The 18,616-nt window shown below is 71.7% G+C and overlaps 1 protein-coding gene across 1 annotated transcript; it reads right to left on the bottom strand.

Moving 5' to 3' along the window:
- Positions 1-1,091: 1,091 nt before the first annotated feature.
- Positions 1,092-12,220, bottom strand: INF2 (inverted formin 2; the record flags this gene model as incomplete). The annotated part of the gene is made up of 22 exons (XM_084240074.1): positions 1,092-1,905; positions 3,219-3,275; positions 3,487-4,110; positions 4,327-4,488; positions 4,601-4,703; positions 4,785-4,949; positions 5,051-5,171; positions 5,417-5,487; positions 5,872-5,979; positions 6,071-6,141; positions 6,464-6,564; positions 6,888-6,973; positions 7,110-7,212; positions 7,568-7,629; positions 7,696-7,838; positions 8,184-8,960; positions 9,038-9,179; positions 9,616-9,757; positions 10,366-10,399; positions 10,664-10,823; positions 10,919-11,034; positions 11,830-12,220. 21 exons carry the CDS (start codon positions 12,218-12,220, stop codon positions 3,220-3,222), a joined length of 3,738 nt encoding a protein of 1,245 aa, XP_084096200.1. The 3' UTR covers positions 1,092-1,905; position 3,219.
- Between the last annotated feature and the right edge of the window lie 6,396 nt (positions 12,221-18,616).

The raw sequence follows: 18,616 nt of genomic DNA, 5'->3' as shown, positions 1-18,616 counted from the left end.
GGCTGGGGTTGGGGGGCTTGGGGCCTGCAGCTGGCGGTGGAGACAGGGCAGGGGCTGCAGGGGTCTGTGGGGGTGGGGGACGTGGGGTCTGGCTGGCCCACCAGGAGCCACGGGGAGGACCTTGTGGGACTCACAGTGAGGAGGGGGTGCGTCCTTCTGTCCCTCTGGGGTGGTGAGGACAGGGGGACACTGGCTCTGAGCCCTTCTGGGGTGACCCGGACTCTGGGCCAGCAGGTGGGAGAGCGGCCCTGGACACGGTGGGCTTTCACGGCGCGCAGGACTGGTGCTGGCCAGGCACTGCCCCTATAAATAGCCAGCGGGCCCGGGCGCCCAGCTCCTCCGTAAACAGCCCCGAGCGGCCACAGCTGGGGCTGCCAGTCACAGGCCTGCCCTGAATTAGAGCCCCCCGCCCCCCACCTGCAGCGTGTGATCCTGGGTGGCTGGCCCTGGGGTGCTGTTCCCTGGACATCTGCAGGGTCCCCAGCCGGGCGCCGGGAAGAAGGCGCAGCCACTGGGCGTGGGCAGCGGTTTCGTTAAAGTTACCCTGAGCTCAGCGCTAGGGGCCGAGCCCCCCACCAGGCCTGCGTCCCCAGAAAGAGCAGCCTGGGAGGCCCCCTGCTGCTGCCCACAGAGCCCCGGGGATGGCCAGTGACCACCCAGAGGTCCTGCAGCGAGTCAGGGCCAGACGACACATTCGCGCACACTCACAGACACACACACCAGCCCCCCACCCCCAGCATCTGGAAGAGGCCGGGCGGCCGACTAGCGAGCGGAGGAGGGTCCTGGCCCCACCTCGAGGAAGTGTCCACAGGACGAGAGTGTCTGTGGGGCAGGCCCGGGCCGGGCTGTCTGGACGCAGGCAGGCGTGGGGAGAGCGGGCACCGGGCGCCGGGAACTTCCAGAGTCTGACACACGAGGTGCAGCGTGGCCCAAAGCTGCCCCTGCGGCCGCTTCCTGCCAGCTGTTTGTGCTCCGCCAGCCGGAGGCTCAGACCCGCCCGCCTCCTCCACCCGCCCCTCCCGGCACGAGTCACTCTGTCCACTGCCGCCCGCTGCTGCATCATCACGCCTGTGGGGGGCAGCGCCTGTCGATGGGCTCTTTATTGTGTGCAGCCCCTTAGGCGGAGCCAAGGGCAGGGCCTGGGTGGGTGCCGGGGAGGGTGGCATGAGAGTAGGTGAGATTCCTCTCCGCCCCGGGGGCCTCGGCTGGGGGACAGCAGGGCCCGGATGGAGGTAGGAGCGGCCGGCGGCAGGCGGGGCGAGGGGCCAGGCCCCGGTGCGGGCGGGCAGCGGGCAGCACCCCTGCCCCAGGCTGCACATGCTGGAGGGGCTGGCTGCAGGGGCCCCGCTGCCTGCTGAGTTGGTGGCCTGGTGCCCAGGCGAGGCGGCCAGAGCGCAGCAGACACCCCAGTCGCCTCTGGGCTCGACGCTGGCCAGCTCCAGCCCAGCAGGCAGACAGCGGGGCGTGGGGTGGGCAGGTGTGGGGAGGGCCGTGTGCACCCCTGCTGGGTCCCGGGGCTCTCAGAGCTGCTGGGGCTTGTGGGGGCCTGTCCCCAGCAGAACCTGGCCCCTGGGTCACCTGCAGAGCCACGTGAGCAGCCCCGCACAGGATGCCCCAGCGGCGGTAGCGGGCGTGCAAGTGCGGCTGGGACAAAGCAGACAGGAGGGCTGGGGTGCAGGGTCTGGGGCGCCAGGTGGCCTGGCCAGTGCCTGTTGGGGTCCCGTCCACCACACGTTGGGGGACCAGAGGGCCCAGCGCTGCCCAGGTCCTGGCCAGGTAAGGCACGGAGTTCTGGTTTCTGAGGCCGGTGCCAGCCCGGCACGGGAGCCCTGCGCAGCGGCAGTCCCGTGGCCCCGTGTGCCCAGGCCGGGCTCCCTCACTTGGCTCTGGGCTTGGGCCTGAGGCCTGTGGGAGGAGAGGAAAGGACCCATTAGGGTGACTGCAGCCCAGTGGGCGGCACTGTGCCCCCACACCCCAGGAGTGGAGCCCAGGCCGGGAGGCAGGCGTGGGATGGCCTGGCCTGCTGGTGCAGGCTGTGTGGCGGGCTCTGCCTGGCTGGGGCCCACTGTCCCCTGTGCCTTCCGCTGCCCTGCAGGACCCGCATGCTGAGGCGCCCGCCCACCCTCCCCTAGCTGGGGCCCGGGGCCCAGGACCCACTCGCCGCAGGGCCGGAGGCGCTCACAGAGCTGGACTGTCTGCATCGCCCCTTAGCCATGTGGCCGACCACAACACTGACCCCCAGCTGAGTCAGGGGAGCAGCGGGGTGCACCCAAGGTGATACTGTCAGCAGACAAGACAGAGGCTGCGCGTGGGGTCCCGGGCAGAGTCTTGCTTCCAAAACCCCAACTATGAAGGCGGAGGGGCAGCTGCACCCGTTTTGGGGGACACTGCACAGACGCTGGCTCACTGTCCCCGACTCCCAGGCGAGGGCCGGCCGGGGCCGGCCCCTAAGGACACGCCGTGCTGTGACCCGAAGGTGGAGGCCCCCACAGAGCTGCACTCAGGGCCGCTGAGTGGCACCAAGGGTGAGGCCGCCCTGACGGCAGGATGAGCTGCGGCACAGGCACCGGCTCCTGCCCACACTGCCTGCTCGCCAGGCCCCTCGCTGCTAGCAGGCTGGCAGGGGCTGCCTGGGAGGCACGCCGGGGCGTGTCCCAGCTCCCAGGGCTCCCTGGCACTGGGCGCGTCTTCCTTCGCCAGCGGCTGCTGACCTGTGCCCGCGCAGACCCCACCCTCCTGTCCACAGAGTGGTCCCAGCAGCTGGTGCCTGGGCCTGGTGGCATCTCAGGCTCACGCAGACTCAGAACCTGCCTCCGTGGCGGAGGCCCACCTGGGGCTCCGGCTGGCCCACTCTGACCCTGGTCCCGCCCTAGAAAAGCCCCTCGGCCTCGTGGACTGGGGTGGGCACGCCGGGGCCAGAGGCTGCTGGTCCTTGCACACAGAGCGTGGGGTCCTGAGCTAGCCAGGCTCGAGGCGGGCACCTCCGGCATCCCGCAGGCCCAGGTCCACATCGCCTGCCCCCAGCCTGGGCCTCGCCCACCCACCCCTCAAGGCCGGCAGCAACTCCCAGGCAGCGCGGAGGCGCACACCCAGCAAAGCAGGCTCCGGCGGGAGGGCTGCGGGGATGGCGGCCGCCACCGGGTGCGGGGGGCGCTGAGGGACGCGCGTTAGTGGGCGGACGGCAGCGCCACCGTTAGAGCGAAGCGGGCGGCACCTACCTCACTGGATCTCACAGAACCTTTTTGTTTGGTTACCGTCGGGGTCGGGGGCAAGCTCTGCTTTCAAATAAAAGAAACCCCTCAAGGGCGGCCCCTCAGGGGCACAGCGGGCAGCAGTGGCGCGGTATCGGGCGCCCCAGTACAGAGGTGCGTCCCCGGCCTGCAGGGTCACCCCGCTCAGGGCAGACCAGGGCCTGCTGGCCCTCAGGGAGAGGCTCACGCGTGGGGCAGAGCTCGGCCCGTCCACCCGGCCTGGCTGGCCAGTTACCTTCTTGGCTCCGGGATGGACGCTTCTTCCTTCGCTTGCCAGCGCCCTTCGAGGCCCGCCCACGGGGCCTGGGGAGGCTGCCGGACCCCGAGGAGTCGGTCACCGTGTCCTCAGAGTAGGATCTGTCCAGGGACGTGTCCAGCGTGGAATCCGGGGCTGTGTCCTCCTCGTCCCCGTTGGGGAGTCCGGCGTCGTGGCTGGGAGTAGCCGTGTCCTCCAGCCCCTGGCCGGTGCTGTCCACCCGGGCCCGGCAGACGCTTCCCAGGGCTGTGGGGTTCTCAGGGTGTCGGCTGGCCTCGGGGAGGGGGCCGCAGGAGAACGGGAGAGGCTCCAGGACCTGTGTGTCACCCAGCACCCCCAACCAGGTCCCTGCAGAGGGCTGGGGACTCGGGGGGTCCTCCGGGGCCAGGACGTCACTGGCGTCCGTGTACCAGGAGGCCTGCCTCTCCAGAGGCGCAGGATGGCCCTCCTCCGACGGCTGCCCGGGCGGCTGTGCGCCAGGGGGGACGGCGTCCACGAGGTCCCAGGCGGGAGGCTCCCTGGCCGCAGTGTCCAGATGGGGCTCGGGGGCAGCAGGGCAGCTGGTGCCCCCTGCGGGGCCGCCTGCAGGTGCACTGGCGCTGGCTGTGGGGAGAGGAGTGTCGTCTGGAAGGGGCCTCCGGCCTCCACCTTTGCCCAGCGCGGGCCCCAGGCCTGCCCGGCAGCCTCCCGTGGGGGTCCCCGGGGCCACCTCTCCCTCCTGGCGGCTGGACACAGGCTGGAGCTCCGCGGTCCCGGGCGACATGAGAGAGCTCCGCGAGGCGGGGCCTCTGGGAAGGGGCGGTAGGGGCGGGCCCTCACCTGGCTCCTCATCCCTCGGGGGGCCTGGGGGGGCCGCCCTGCCGCCTGCTTCCGTGTCGCCCCGGCCACGGGCTGTCTTCCGCAGCTGGAAGCCCTTCCTGATGTCCGCCAGCAGGGCGTCGATGACACACACCTCCTCCTGCCTCCCGCCGCCCGGCCTGCCTGAGGAGCCAAGCCGCGGACCTCAGGCCCAGCCGGTGGCGGGGGCACCTTGCCCGGCTGGTGGCAGGGGCGCCTCGCCCGCCCGCCGCCCCCCGCCTGGGGCTGGCCTCACCTGGCTTCCCGGCCTCTTCCCGCGGCCGCCGCGCCTCCTCCTCCGCCAGCTGCTGCTTCCTGCGCGCGGCCTTCGCGGCCTGCTCCTTCCGGTCCTTGTTCTCCTGCGGGGGACACGCAGCCGTGACTGCGGTGCCGGCGGATGGCCTGGCGGGGACCCCACCCGCCGCGGGGGTCCCAGCCACCTTCAGGGCGCAGACGAAGAGGTCACGGAAGCTCTTCATGGTGCTGAAGGTCTCCTCCAGGCTCAGCTGCTGGGGGTCCTCGCACAGGTAGGCGGCCAGCTCCTGCCGCTTCTGCCCGATGGCCTGGAACACCTCGTCCAGCGCCTGGGAGGCCTGGATGCTGGCCTGGGGCACAGGGCTGGTCAGCGGCGGGGAGCAGGCAGGGCAGCCTCAGCCGCTCGCCTGGGTGGCCGCAGCTCCCCTCCCCGCCTGGATGCGGTGCTTGCCTGCAGGCGCTGGGCGTACTGCTCCTGCACCTCGGGGGCGGCGGCGGGCAGCCTTCGGGCCATGTCCTCCAGCCTCGCCAAGTTGGCGCTGGACTCGGAGCGCATGAGCTCCAGGTTGATCCTGAAGGCACAGGAGGGCCGGCGGGGTCAGGTGACAGGTGCGTCCACCTGGTGGGGACTCGCTTGTGCCCCGGGATGGCCCTTGCCTGTGCACGTGGAGCTTTGGGGTGGACAGAGTGGGAGGGGCACGTGCCCACACAGCCCGCGCTGGCCGCTGGTGTTGGGACAGTGGCCCTGTGGTTCAGCCTGTCTTTGCCTGACCTTCCACCGGGCCCAGCGAGAGCCCGTGCTGGGGGGAACACTCACCCGGCTGCCTGTGAGGGCCCCTCCAACTCCTGGGGTAGCTGCAGGAGGTCCGGGTGGTGCTTTTCCGCCTCCTGGAAAGACGGGCCAGTGAGCCCTGCGGCCACATCTGGCCCCGGCGTGCCAGCCGGCCCCACCGCCATCCCTGCCCTTCAGCTCTCCCCACGTCCCTGGGAACAGCTGGGTCTGGGCTGCCTCAGCCCTCCAACCCTCCCCTGGGGCCTGGTTACAATTTTGTGACATTTTGCTTTTCCAGGGAGGCCCCACGATGGGGGGGGGAGGGTGATGGCACGCCAGGGCGCCCCGGAGGGACTGCGCGGGTGGGATGCAGATCTGTCCCCAGAGTGCCTGGCTGTACCCCAGATTGGCCCCTCCCCTCTCGACCCCTGGGTGGCCCCAGGCCCCACCCCATGGCCCCTGGCCTCAGCCCCCCCACCCCTCCCCTCCTCGCTCCCCACCTCCAGCACGTGGTGCAGCAGCGTCACGCGGCCCTGCTGGGACCTGGTCTCCGTCAGCTTGAGCAGTGTGCTCATCTTGAAGCCGTCTGCGTCCCCGGTGTGGCTGCCCTGGGGGTGCGGGGAGTGAGTCGGCCTGGGGGGGGGGCGGGGAGGGGGCAGGAGTGAGGCCCCAGCCGGGGGGCGGGGCAGAGCAACTTACGTAGTTGAGAAAGTTCCCGATTTTCAGGATCAGCTGGCAGAAGACGGGCAGCTGGCGGCTGGTGAGCAGGCCTGTGGGCAGGGGTGGGTGAGGGCGCGGCAGCCCGTGTGGGCTCTGGCCTCCACTCTCGGCTCTTCCCGGCTCAGCGCAGGGCCAGGTGGTGGGGCGCCCCACGCAGGCGCCCCGACAGCAGGGCAGTTGGCCACCCCCGCTGCGGCCAGGGCGCTGAGGGGCCTCCAGAGCCTGCCTGGCCCCGGCTCTCTGCTGACCGTCCCGCCTGTGTCCAGTGTGTGTTTCCCGCAGGCATGCGCTGTGCTTGGGGCCTGCTCGCCCGCTCGCCCCTCACTCAGGGGCGGACACGCCCACCCTCCTGCCCCCCCCCCGTCCACTCACTCTCGCAGGCGGTGAGCACCAGCTGGGCCTTGGGCCGCACCATGTCCAGCACGACGGCCGTGCCCTCGCACAGCAGCATGCACTCGATGCGCAGCTGGTAGCTGGGGGCAGAGCAGGGGTGGTGCTTGCGGGGGAGGGGTCCCTGGGTCCCAGGGCAGCTTTATGGGGAGGGGCACTTCACAGGGGTGCCCTGACTTCCCAGGGGCACTCTCCTCCCTTTAGGAACAGGGGGGGACCTGGACTGGGGTGCAGGTACTCACCCTGAGGTCTGGCCACTCCCACCCCCTTGCTGGCTGGCAGGACCCCAGCCCCACAAGGGCCCCTCGGGAGGCCCCACAGCTGGTGGTTCCCCGGGAGGCCCTCCGCAGCCCCACCGGCCCCCGTCAGCACCCCCCCCCCCCCGCCAGCCCGAGAGCAAGCTCACCAGGGGATGCCCAGCAGGAGTGTGTAGAACTGGTCCGCACTGGCCAGCCTGGCCTGCTCCTCTGTGAATGAGCGCAGGTGCTCAACCTGAGGGGGGAGGCCGCCGTGGGGTTCCTGCCTGGACGCTGCACCCGGCACGCCTGGTCACCGTGGCACCCACTCACCTCGGAGCCCTGTGGGGCCGGCACCCCTCTGGCCGGCTGAACCCAGAGGGTCCGCTTACCTCGTGCTTCTCAGGAAGGAGCTTGAGGAGCTGCTTGAGCACCTCCACGTCGAACCTGGCGGTGTCCCCCGCCCGGATCATGGCTGCGATCTCCTGGTTGGAGCTTTGTGGGCAGAGGGACGGGCAGCCTAAGTCCCGCCTGGCCCCGCCACCCTGCCAGCGGGCCCCACCAGCCCTGCCCAGGCTCAGCAGGGCCTTCTCTCCCACCCCGAGGCTGCGGGCACCAGCAGGCTGCCCGCCCAGGGCCCAGGGCAGCGCCCTCCCAGGCTCCTCGGGCCTCTGCCTCCCCTCCAAGGAGCGGCTACAGAGGGGGACACCCTGCGGGGAGGCAGAGCCAGCTCCTGGCCGGGGCCTTGGGGGCTCCCGGTCACTCTGTGGGTCTCAGTTCCCCCAGAAGCCTGGACCCCAGCCGGGACCCCAGGGCGGCGGGAGAGGGCGGGGGCGGGCTCGGCACTCACCACTTGAACTGCTTCAGGAAGATGTTGAGGTGCAGGCTCTTCTTGGGGTCCAGGAAGGTGATCTGGAAAGCACGGCCCACAGCTGGCACCGGGGGCGGCCCCGGACCCCCGCCCCGGGCGGGCCCTACCTCCTTGGGCTCCCTCCGCGCGGGCGCGGCCGCGGGCTCCTGGGGCTTGGCGGCGGGGAAGGAGAAGAGGCGCTCGAGGCTGGCGAGGTCGGGCTCCAGGGCGGCGGCGCGGGCGCTCGGCGCGGCCCACAGCGAGCGGTGCTCTGGGGGGCGGGCGGGCTGGGTAAGGTCCGCGCGCGGGGTGCGGGGGCGCGCGAGGGCGCAAGTCGGGGTGCGGGGGCGCGCGCGAGGGCGCAAGTCGGGGTGCGGGGGGGGCGCGCGAGGGCGCAAGTCGGGGTGCGGGGGCGCGCGCGAGGGCGCAAGTCGGGGTGCGGGGGCGCGCGCGAGGGCGCAAGTCGGGGTGTGGGGGCGCGCGCGAGGGCGCAAGTCGGGGTGCGGGGGGGCGCGCGAGGGCGCAAGTGGGGGTGCGGGGGAGCGCGTGGGGCGCGCGAGGGGCGCAGGGGCTGGGCTGGCCCCGGACCACCCTGGGGGCAGGATCGGGTCCTCACCGCGGGCCACGCTGGACGGCAGCTTCTGCCAGTTGAGCTTCTTCATGCGCAGCGTGGGCGGGTGCACCCGCCGGGGGCCGGGCGGCGGGGCCGAGCCCAGGCTGTGGTCCACCTGCGCCAGGATGACGTCCGCCGCGCCCTCGGGGGCGCCCCAGCCCACGCCGGGCAGGGGGGGTGGGGGGGGCGGGGATAAGGTCGCACCTAAGCCGGGCAGTGGGGGAGGGGGAGGGGGTGCTGGGGGGACTGAGGCCCCCTGGCCGGGCAGTGGGGGTGGTGGGGGAGGGGGAGGGGGAGCTGGGGGGACTGAGGCCCCCTGGCCGGGCAGTGGGGGAGGGGGAGGGGGTGCTGGGGGGACTGAGGCCCCCTGGCCGGGCAGTGGGGGAGGGGGAGGGGGTGCTGGGGGGACTGAGGCCCCCTGGCCGGGCAGTGGGGGAGGGGGAGGGGGTGCTGGGGGGACTGAGGCCCCCTGGCCGGGCAGTGGGGGTGGTGGGGGAGGAGGGGGAGGGGGTGCAGGGGCGGGTGAGGTTGCTGGCGGAGGAGTCATCCTTGTCCCGGGGCTCTGGCTGCTGACCCCCTGCTGGCTGGAGGGGACGGCTGCGGGCTGCTGGCCCTCCACATCTGCCTTCGGGGTGCTGGAGCTTTTGGGGGAGCTGCCCCTTTGACTCTGCCCCAGGTCAGCTTGGACACTCTTGTGGGCTTTGTCCAGGGAGCTGGGGCGCAGCCGCCCCTTGATGGACAGGAGCCGCTCCGTCATCTCCTCCAGGGTGCATTCCTCCGCTGCGGACGGTGCGGGGAAGGGCGGTCAGCGGGGAGGGGGTGGGCAGCAGGGGGCTGGAGGCGGGCAGCAGGCTCACCGTCGCTGGCCAGGAGCACGGCCCGGTTCACCAGGCTCTCCAGGGCTGCCCAGAGCAGCTGGCCGGAGCGCAGGCCGGGCTCCAGCAGCAGGAGGCCCTGCAGCACGGACAGCAGCTGGGCGGACGCCGGCGAGCAGCTCACCTGGGGACATGGGCCGGTCAGCGGCCACCCTCCCGGGGTGCTCATCATCGTGCCTCAGTCTGCAGGGGTGTCCACCCCCCTTCCCCACGCCGGGGCCTGGTGTTGCGCCTGCGTGGGCGGGTCCCGCCACGCCAGGTCACGGGGCGGCTGCGTGCCCAGTGGGCGGGTCTCTGTGGCCCGCGTCTCTGCCCACGAGACCAGCCGTGCCTCTGCCGACCCCTTGGACGGCCCAGCACGTCTCCAGTTGCTTCTGGACGCACCGGGGACGCTGACCCCAGACACTGCCGCTGGGCTCACAGGATGGGAGATTCCTACAGGAACGTGGGCCGTAGGACTGAGCGCCCTGGCCCCCATGCCAACCCCCCACCCCCCGCCTCCCGAGCGTGGCCCCGGGCCTGGCCGCCCTGCCTGGCCCTGCACCTCAGCCGCCACCCACCTTGTGGAACAGGGAGGCGAAGACCTCCTGGTGGCTGCTCATGTCCACGCCGCCGCACACGCGCAGTAGCTCCTCCTCATCCTCCGCCCTGGCCTCCGCGAAGGCCTCCAGCTGGATCAGCAGGTCGGCGTCCTCCAGCTCCCTGGGGTGGCGGGTGGCTGAGCAGACCCCCAGTGGTGCCCCCACTGCCCAGGGCTGCCAGCACTAGGCCTTAGGGTCCCCGCCCCGGAGAGGTGGCCGGGGCAGGTGGAAGGCACCCCCAGGCCTCCTGCAGGGCACCTGGAGAGCAGGGGGGGCTTCGGGCCTCCCTGGGCCCAGCACCTGCCAGTCACCTTGGCCTGGCCCGGAACCATGCCCCAGCAGCCGGGACGGGCCCCTCAGCCCCACAGACCTGCCCCAGGGACCCCCAAACTGACTTCCCCGCAGCTTCTCCCCCCGGAAGTGGGCCTGCCGAGCCCCGGACATGACCGAGTGTGAACCCCAGAGGTGCACAGTGAGTTTCATCTAAGGGGGGGCCGCAGCTGTCGAGCTCAGGCTGCAGGGTCGGTGTCTGAGTCTGGACTCAACTGGCTCCTCGCCTCGGACCGGTTCCCAGGGCAGCTGCCATGGCCCCAGGGGTGACCCCGAGAGTGGCGGGTCCAGGAGTGCTGGGTGGCTCTGATTCTGGGGGCTCTCTGCAAGGCACCCCACCCTCGGAGGCGCCATGGGGACTGGGGAAGGCGAGGGCTGGGGGCACCAGCCGGAACTCACCGCAGGCGTGTCAGAATGTCCAGCAGCTGCAGCCCTGGGAGGGACAGAGGGTCAGCAGGCTGGCCACACTGTTGCCCTGGTCACCTTCCCCTGCTCTCTCCTGGGCTTCCTGCCAGACACCCAGCCCAGGGGTGGAGGGGGCTCTGCGGCTCAGGTGCTGGGCACACAGGGGGCCCATCCTCCAGGGCTCGTGCCCAGGGTACTGAAGGCCCCATCCCGGAGGGAGCAGGAGTGCAGGGTGCTGGCCCCTGCTGTGGGCCCCAAGTGGGCATGGGGTGGGGGCAGGCGGGCCGGGCACCTATGAACTCGCTGCGCAGCTGGGTGCGGGCCCGCAGGTCCTCGGTGCCCAGGATGAGGGCATTGACCACACTGAGCAGGGTGACCACATAGGGCACGTTGTCGCTGTCGGCCAGCTCGGCCATGATGACGCTGAAGCGGTACTGCTGGCTGCACACCGTCTGGGGGGAACCAGGGCTCAGGGGGTGCCCCGCCAGCTGCCCTGCCCCCTCACCACCCCGCCCACCCCCGTATCCCACTCCCCTGCGCCCCTCACCTTGTAATGGTCCAGTGCGTCCAGGGCCAGAGCATGGCCCTCTGGGGAATAGATGCACAGGGCAGCCAGCAGCTCAAACACCTGCTTCTTGACCATCACGTTGGATGTGTCCAGTGCTAGGGGGTGTGGGGGTGTGTTGGGGTTACACCACGGGCAGGGGCTCCTCCTCTCTGCCGAATCCGAGACCCTCCTGTCTCAACGCCCGCATTTCAGCTGGGCAGCAGCGGGTGCTGGCAGAGGCCAGGGGTGCTCTGCTCTGCGCTGGCCCGCTGCCCGCAGGCACCGACCCGCCTGCCTGAGCCCTGCAGGACGCGCTCCCTCAAGCTTAGCTGTGCCACAGCTAAGCCTCGGCGCCCTGGGACCCCTGCCCACCCCTCATGCCCTCAGCTGTGAACGTTTTGGGGGTGTCCAAAGGACTCCACCCACTCGTTCACCCCCACCCTTCAGGGCCACTAGAGCCCCAAGCATCAATGGGACACAGTCGGTGTCACAGAGCACAGCCTGGCAGTCAAGGGACACAGTGACCACCGTCCCTGAAGGCCCCCTGGGGTCTCTCCCAAGGTTGAGGACTAACTGGATGCAGTCTGGGGAGACTTCCTGGGGGAGGTGACACTGAGCTGGAACTTAAAAGTTGAGCAAGACTGCAGGCAGCAGCTGAGCGGGAGGAGCGAGGGGCCGGGGCCGGGCAGGTGGCGGCAAAGTCGCCAAGGCCAGGGTCGATGTCCCGCAAAGGTGAGGGCTCCGAGCCAGTCAGAGCGCAAGCAGGGCCGTGGGGATGGGGATGGGGGCGGAGGGGGGGACTGCAGGGGGCAGTGTGGCCCAGCGGGTGGGGGCTCGCGGCCCCAAGTCTCCCCCCAGATCGCAGCGGGCGAGTGGGCAGCCGGGCCCTCCCCAGGCCCCCAGGGGCTCACCCAGGGAGAGCTGGCGCACGTAGGCCTGGTTGCCCAGGATGTAGCCCATGCCGGGGCGGGAGTTCATGACAGCGCGCACGCAGCCGACACACGTGAGCTGCAGCAGCGCGTCTGCGATGCGCGCCACCCCGCGGCCCGACAAGCGTGCCAGGGCCTCGAGCAGCAGGTCCAGGCCACTCTGCTCCAGGAACTGCACCATCCAGCTGCCGTCGCTGCTCTCCAGACGCTTGCGTAGCCCCGAGTAGTTGACCACAGAGGGCACCTGCAGCAGCCGCACGCACAGCTCGGGCTCGGCGCTCTCCAGGTTGGCCTCCGCGGGGTCCCCCTCCTGCGGCCCCAGCTTCTCCTTCAGCGCCGCCCACTTGCGCTGCGCGCCCTCCTTCACCGACATCTTGTCAAGCTGAGCTGTGGGCACAGGGAATGTCAGTGGCTGCCCTGGGTGGGGCCCAGCTCCTGCCACTCCACTGGTGGCCCCGACAGTAGGCAGCCCCCCTGGTGGGAAAGCACCCGGTCTCTGCTGACATCCATCCTACCCGGTCGCCACAGAAACTGAGGGGCGGGCCTGAGGGGGCCACACTGGCAGGAACACCACTGGCCCAGAGTCCCTGGGCCCCTGCCTGGTCCCAGCACACCAGCGCACAGGGCCACAGGGCACCACGGGCAGGAGCCATGTGTCCCCCAGGAGTGTGGCCAGGAGGGGCTGGCTCCAGTCCCAGCGAGACCAGGCCAGGGGAGCAGCCCCTGGGGGTGGAGGTGTTCTCTGCCTGCGAGGAGGGCGGGGTCTCAGCAGCTGAGAAGGGCACTGTGGACCCATGGGGGAGGCCCTCGTCCTGGTGCAGCCCCCCTCACCCTGCACACCACCACCGCCCTGGATGCTGCCAGGCAAAGGCCTTGGGCTAACCCTCCCTGACCCGCCCACTGGCCCTCGTCCCTGTCTCCTGGGCGGAGTGGACTTTCCCAGGCCAGGCTCTGGCCTCCAAGTGTCCTCTCGAGCCAGGAACCCCAGGGCTCCCGGGCGCATAGACAGCCTCCAGGCTCTGCCTGGCCCTCCATGTGACCCCCAGTCCCCAGGGCCATGGGCAGTGAGAGGGGTGACCAGAGCAGGGTGAGGCCCTGCCTGCATGCCTGGCCAACGGTGGTCCCCCGTCCGCCTGGAGCTGAGCTGCACAGCCAGCCCTGCCCACGGGTGCTGTGTGGGGCAGCAAGAGGACACAGGGCTGGGCTGGCTCTGGCCCGGGTCCCAGGGGGCATCTGGCCAGGAGAGCCGGTTCAGCTGGGCCCGGTGGCTGAGCTACCCACAGGTGGGCTGGGAGTTGCCAGGTGCGCCGGGCTGGCCCCAGCCGTCTTCCTGGAAACGTCCCAGCTGCCTCCCGATGAGCTGGGCCATCTGAAGGCGAGCAGGCAGGTGTGCACCTGTGGCTGCCTGCACGCAGTGCCCGCCGGGGGCCTCCTGGGAGTTGGGCTGGCCCCGCCCTGGGGGTCTCTGAACAGAAGCCCCACCTGCAACAAGCCGCCCGAGCAGCCGGGCCAGAACCGAGGGTGCCAGCTCTCAGCCACTGTGCTGGCGGCCACCTAGAGCCCCCAACACGAGTAGCTCCCCAGAGTCAGTCTGGGGCCCCTGGGCCAGGGCAGGTGTGTGGCCACAGGGGCACAGGCCGTGAGCCCCCAGCCCCCACCCTCCCTGCAGCCGGCTTGCAAGCCCGAGCTGGGGGCAGCTGGCCGGTCCCCGGTCCCCGTGGCCGGTCCCTGTGGCAGTGGCTGCACACTGTGCCCGCCTGAGCAGGGCGCCATCACACTGCAGGGATTGGGGCTGCCAGGACGCCTTCCTGACAATCCCGGCTGGCGTGGGCGCCGCGGGGAGCCTCATCCTGGGCCCAAGGTGGAGTGGGGGGCCCTCCTGGGGGGGGAGGCCTCCCCCTCTGCTCTCCAGCAGCTGGGTGTCTCCGCGGGAACCTGTCCCCCGTGGGCACCGTGCGACGGCTCAGGGGCGCTGCTGGCTGCGGTAGTGCTGTCCACGGCCCCGCAGCCCTCCCGTCGCAGGCCCCCTTAGCCCTGCCAGCCTGTGGGTCCAGCTGCCAGGCCAGGGGCCAGGGGCCAGGGTCGGGCCCTGCCGCCTGGAATGTGCTCGCGCTGCCGCGGGGCGGGGCCTCGGCGGGGCGGGGCCTCGGCGGGGCGGGGCCTCGGCGGGGCGGGGCCTCGGCGGGGCGGGGCCTCGGCGGGGCGGGGCCTCGGCCTGGAATGTGCTCGGCGCCCCGCGGGGCGTGGCCCTGGCGGGGGCGCGGCCGCTCCCAGGAATGCGCCCGGCTCGGGCTCCGGATGGCCGCGGCCTGCGCTCGGGGCTGTTTTGCAGCCGCCGCCCACCGGCAGAAGCCGCGCCGCGCGGGGCCGGGCCCTCCCGCTGCCCAGGGGTGGGGGAGCCTCGGCGTCCCTTCCCCCCGCCCTCCCCGCCCCCGCGCTGCCACAGTGGGCAGGGGGGGCCTGTCACCCCAGTGTCTGGCACGGGTGGGGTCTCCCAAGGGTCCTGGTGCTCACTTCTGCACACCAACGCCGAGGGCCCCCGGCAGCGCCATGCCTCTCGCTCCGCCGGGCTCCCGAGGCGGGTCTCCCCGGGCGCTCTGCCAGCCGTCCCCGGCGGGGTCAGGCTCCGATCACCCACCCAGCCCACGCCAGCGCCGCCCAGGGCCTGAGCAGTCGGCCAGCGGCCCCCCGGCCCCTCGCCTGCCTCCCTCCCTCCTGCCCGCGCCTGGCGACACCAGCCTCTCCGGGCCCCACGTCCGCGGCCCCCACGTCCCCGGCTGCCGGGCTGACTCACTGAGGCGCTGCCCCGCCTGGCCAAGCCGAGTGGGCGTGTGGGGCAGGTCAAAGCCGACCCCTTCCCTGTCCCCAGACCTCAGAGGCCAGGCCCTGGTGCGGATGGGGAACTGCGCCCCGATGGCGAGGCCCCCCGCAGGGCACTGGCCGCCCAGCTGTCCTGGGCGTGGATGTCCAGTGGTGTCGTGGGTGGGTGAGCCCAGACGGGGGAGGGCAGGGCCCTGTGGGGGTGGCTGCCGCTTCTGTTCCTGGACCAATTTCTGCAGTGGCTTGAAGAGGCCCAGGGACTGGGGGCTCTAGGGGAAGCCCCGGGGCGAGGCTACCGGGCAGGCGCAGCAAGCAGGGCGCGGATGGGGGCAGCTGCCTGGGGTGGGAGGCAGCCTCGGGGTGGCCCTGCCAGTGTCAGCACAGGGGCTGGGAGCTGCTGGGCTGGAGCCGGGCTGGGGGCGGGTGCGAGGAGGGAGCTTGTCTTCCACAGGGTGGGCGGGTAGCGCGGCAGGAGCGGGATCCCGGAACTGGGAGGCAGGGGCTGCCACACGGTATTTTTAGCTCCTGCAGGAACCCAAATTTTTCCACTGCCTGGCAACCCTTGGATCGTGTTCCTGGCAGCTCCCCGAAGCTCAGGGCAGCCTGGCCCTGTGTGGTAGGGGAGCCCCTGGAACTGACACCGCCCCAGTGTGGACCCCATCACCGTCACCCCGAGCTCCAGCATGTGTCACCTCCCCCCCCAGGTCGCTGGCCTCATAGGTGGTTGACTGACCTGTGCGGTCACCTGCCGTAGGCCCGTCCCAGGCTGTGCACAGGGGGCCTTGGGGAAGGGGGAGAGCTGCGTGTCAGCCCATCACCCGCCTGTCCAGTGTCCCCTGGCCTCCCCAGTCCAGGCAGCATGCTAGCCACAGCCGCCCACAGCTCCGGCTGGATGCCCTGATGTGTGAGGGTGCCCAGCCCGGGTCGGAGGGACCCACCTCAGTCACAGCAGCGTCAAAGCAGAGCGCGAGGGGTGCTCCTTGTCCCGGGGGTTCTAAGTACATGAGCCACGCCTTGTGGGCCGCGCCAGATGCATCTGGGGTGAAAACGGCCATTTTTACAATTGGGGAAGAGAAAGTACCAGAGAGCGGGAGACCACAGGGGCGCCGAGGGCGGGGACCCCAGGTTGCGGGTGGGAAGGGCAGGGTGGCAGCCCGGCCTCGCACGGGCGGAGCCCCAGGGTGGAGATGGGGCCAGGCCAGGCCCACCACATGCGCAGGATCCACAGGCAGGTGGCAGGCAGGTGGCGTGAGGTTGCCCAGGCCGCGCATCCCCCCCCCAGGGAATTCAGAGAGGATGGGGAGGTGGGGACTCAGGGCAACAGGAAGTGCCCTCACTGGGGGGAAGCCCCTCGCCACGCGCTGGGTTCTGGGAATGGGGTCTGCCCTCCCCCAGAGGCTCAGCGGGCTCTGCGGGGGCCGGAAGGGCAGCAGGAAGGGCGGCAGCGCCGAGCAGGAAGCAGCTTTCGCTGCCACCTGAGGATTCACAGGCTGGGCTCTCATTTCTCCTCAGTTCATCTCCCGGCCTCGGTCTCCCTGGCCCCACAGAGCACGGTCGATGGGGAGCCCCGAGGACTGGCCACCCCCGGAGCTCCCAGGGTGCTGCCTGGAGCTGGGCCGTGGCGGGTGGGGTAGGGGCCGCCTCCCTGGCAGGACCGCGGGCCCCAGGCTGACAGCGGCCCCCTCTGCACAGGCCATCACGGCTCTCGCCTGCCGGGGCCCCGCTCGCCACCAGAATGCCCCCCGCCTGCCCGGCCCCCAGACCTGCGCCCTGCTGCACGACACCGCTGCGGGACAGGGAGAGAAAGGGGCTGGCCCGAGACGCGACCCCAGGGCTGTGCGCTGGTCTAGGGCTCCAGGAGCTGGGCCCCATGAGGGAAGCCCATGGCCTGGCCTGAGGGTCCTGCCCGGCCCTGTCCTTCGTCCAGCCGGAGGCAGCTGGCCAGGAGCAGAACAGAGCAGCCAATTGACAGGCGTGGGGGGTGAAGCTGGCACAGCCCAGCACTGCCAGGGGCTGCTGCCAGGCCAGCCAGGCGCGGGGGCTGACCAGCTGTGCCCCTGGGGTCATGCACGGGCCCTCCCGGGCCTGGCCCTGTCCTCAAACCAGGACAAGCACATTCTTGCGAACACCAGGGCTGCTGAGGTGCAGCCCTCCCCCACCCCCTGCCCGGCCCCCGCTGCCAGGACCCCATGCCCCGCCCCCACCCCCTTGGCTGGTTGCCGGAACTGGGGTGGCATGTGCCTCTGCCTCCCGCAGTGTCCCCAGCCCCCTGGCCCCGGAGCCCAGTGGGTGGGCGAGCCAGCTCCGCCACCAGACAGGCCGCCCACCTTGCTCAGGAGTCTGGCTGCTCCCTGGGGACCTGGAGCCCTGGCCGCCACTGGCCGCCAAGACCGCATGGGCAGCTCTCGCCTCCTCCCCGCGACCTCTGGGCCCCACCCCAGGGCTCCCAGGAGTAGCCACTGCGTCTGGGCGGGGCAGGCAGTGCCCACCCCCCGCGGGTGGTGGGTGAAGAGCAGACGTGGCCTCCAGCAGCGCAGGCGGCAGTGGGTAGTGCCGGGCTGCGCCGGGGCAGGCAGGGACATGGGGGCAGGGATGGTGGGGGAGGCAGGCTGCTCGCTGAGGCCACGTCCCTGGCCCAGGTGGGGAGCTGAGGCCCCACACCCGGCCGGCCAGGGTCCAGGCGGCAGCCAGTCCTTGTCCACGCGCACCTGGAGGCCAGGCCGAGGTAAGGGATGAGAGCCGCCGCCCCGCCGGTGGAGGACTGTGGGGGGCTGCGCGTGGGCGGGGCAGGTAGGGGCAGAGCAGCAGAGGCGGCGCAGAGGGGCCGTAGGCCGTGGGTGCAGCTGGGACTAGGCCCGGCTGTCCCCCCATGTGCCAGGCCTTGACGTCCGTCTCAGCGGCGCCATCTGCAAAACTCAGAGAACCCGCCTCCTCCCCACATGTGCCCCTGCTGGCCTCCCACCTGGCTGCACTGTGGCCCCCATGTCCCAGCCTCCCACGGCGCCCCGCCTTCCCTGAGGGCCGATCCTCCTGTCCAGCTCCCATCCTCCGGCCCACTGGGGCCCTGGGATGCAGAAGGGTGCAGCAAGGAGGGACAGGGGCGGCAGTGAGCAGCCCCGCCAGGCCCAGGAGCAGCTGGGAAGGCTGCAGGGGAGGGGCTGGGGGACAGCTCAGAGAGGCCAGGCCTGGGCCCTGGGCACTCTGTCCCAGGCAGCTCTGGGAGGGGCCTGTGTCGGCCACCCCCAGCCTTAAAGGAGGGCAGCCCCGGGCTGTCGCAGGGCGGCTGGTGCGTCCAAGGGAGCCCAGATGACGCTCAGGGCATGGGAGAGGCCAGGAAGCGGCCAGTTCCCAGCAGAAGGGACCCGAACACCCCCCACCCCACTTCCTGTTTCTCGGCACCAGCGGGGCTGCTGCAGGGGGCAGCAGTTGCCCCCCTCCCTGGCAGGGTCAGGCCCTCCCTGGCCGGCTGCCTGGCGCGGCGGTCACCCTGGCATAGTGCTGGGCAGCTGCAGTGGGCCCTCGAGGCTCAGGAGTGGCTATCTGAGCCCAAGCCGGGCAACCCCCCTCACCGTGGCCTGGGCAGCGGTGCCCAAGAGAACAGGGCTGCACCCACGCTCACACCCCACAGGCCTGCGCCAGGGCTGAAATGGGGTCTCCCTAGCAGGTGGTGTCCCCCAGGCTGGGCCCTGCCGTGACCCCTGGGGACAGCCCCAGGGACCACTTCCTGCCTGGACTTGACCCCCAGCCCTCCTGGTCTGTGTCCCCAACTCACCCCTGTGTCCACTGTTGTGGGCCAGGGGCCTCTCCGATCCACAATGCCCACCGGCAACTATTCGACCCCACCGTGGACAGAGGTGGGCAGGCGCAGGTGGGCCGCCCTCATGCTGGCCCCTTGGCCTTGGGTCCTCTCTGGGTGTCCTCGAAGGCCAGGCCGAGCTCCTGAAGGAGG

Source organism: Talpa europaea (genome assembly GCF_964194135.1).
Source record: "Talpa europaea genome assembly, chromosome: 8".
NCBI lineage: Eukaryota > Metazoa > Chordata > Mammalia > Eulipotyphla > Talpidae > Talpa > Talpa europaea.
Note: the sequence above shows the minus strand (reverse complement) of the source record. Positions and strands in the feature narration are given on the sequence as shown.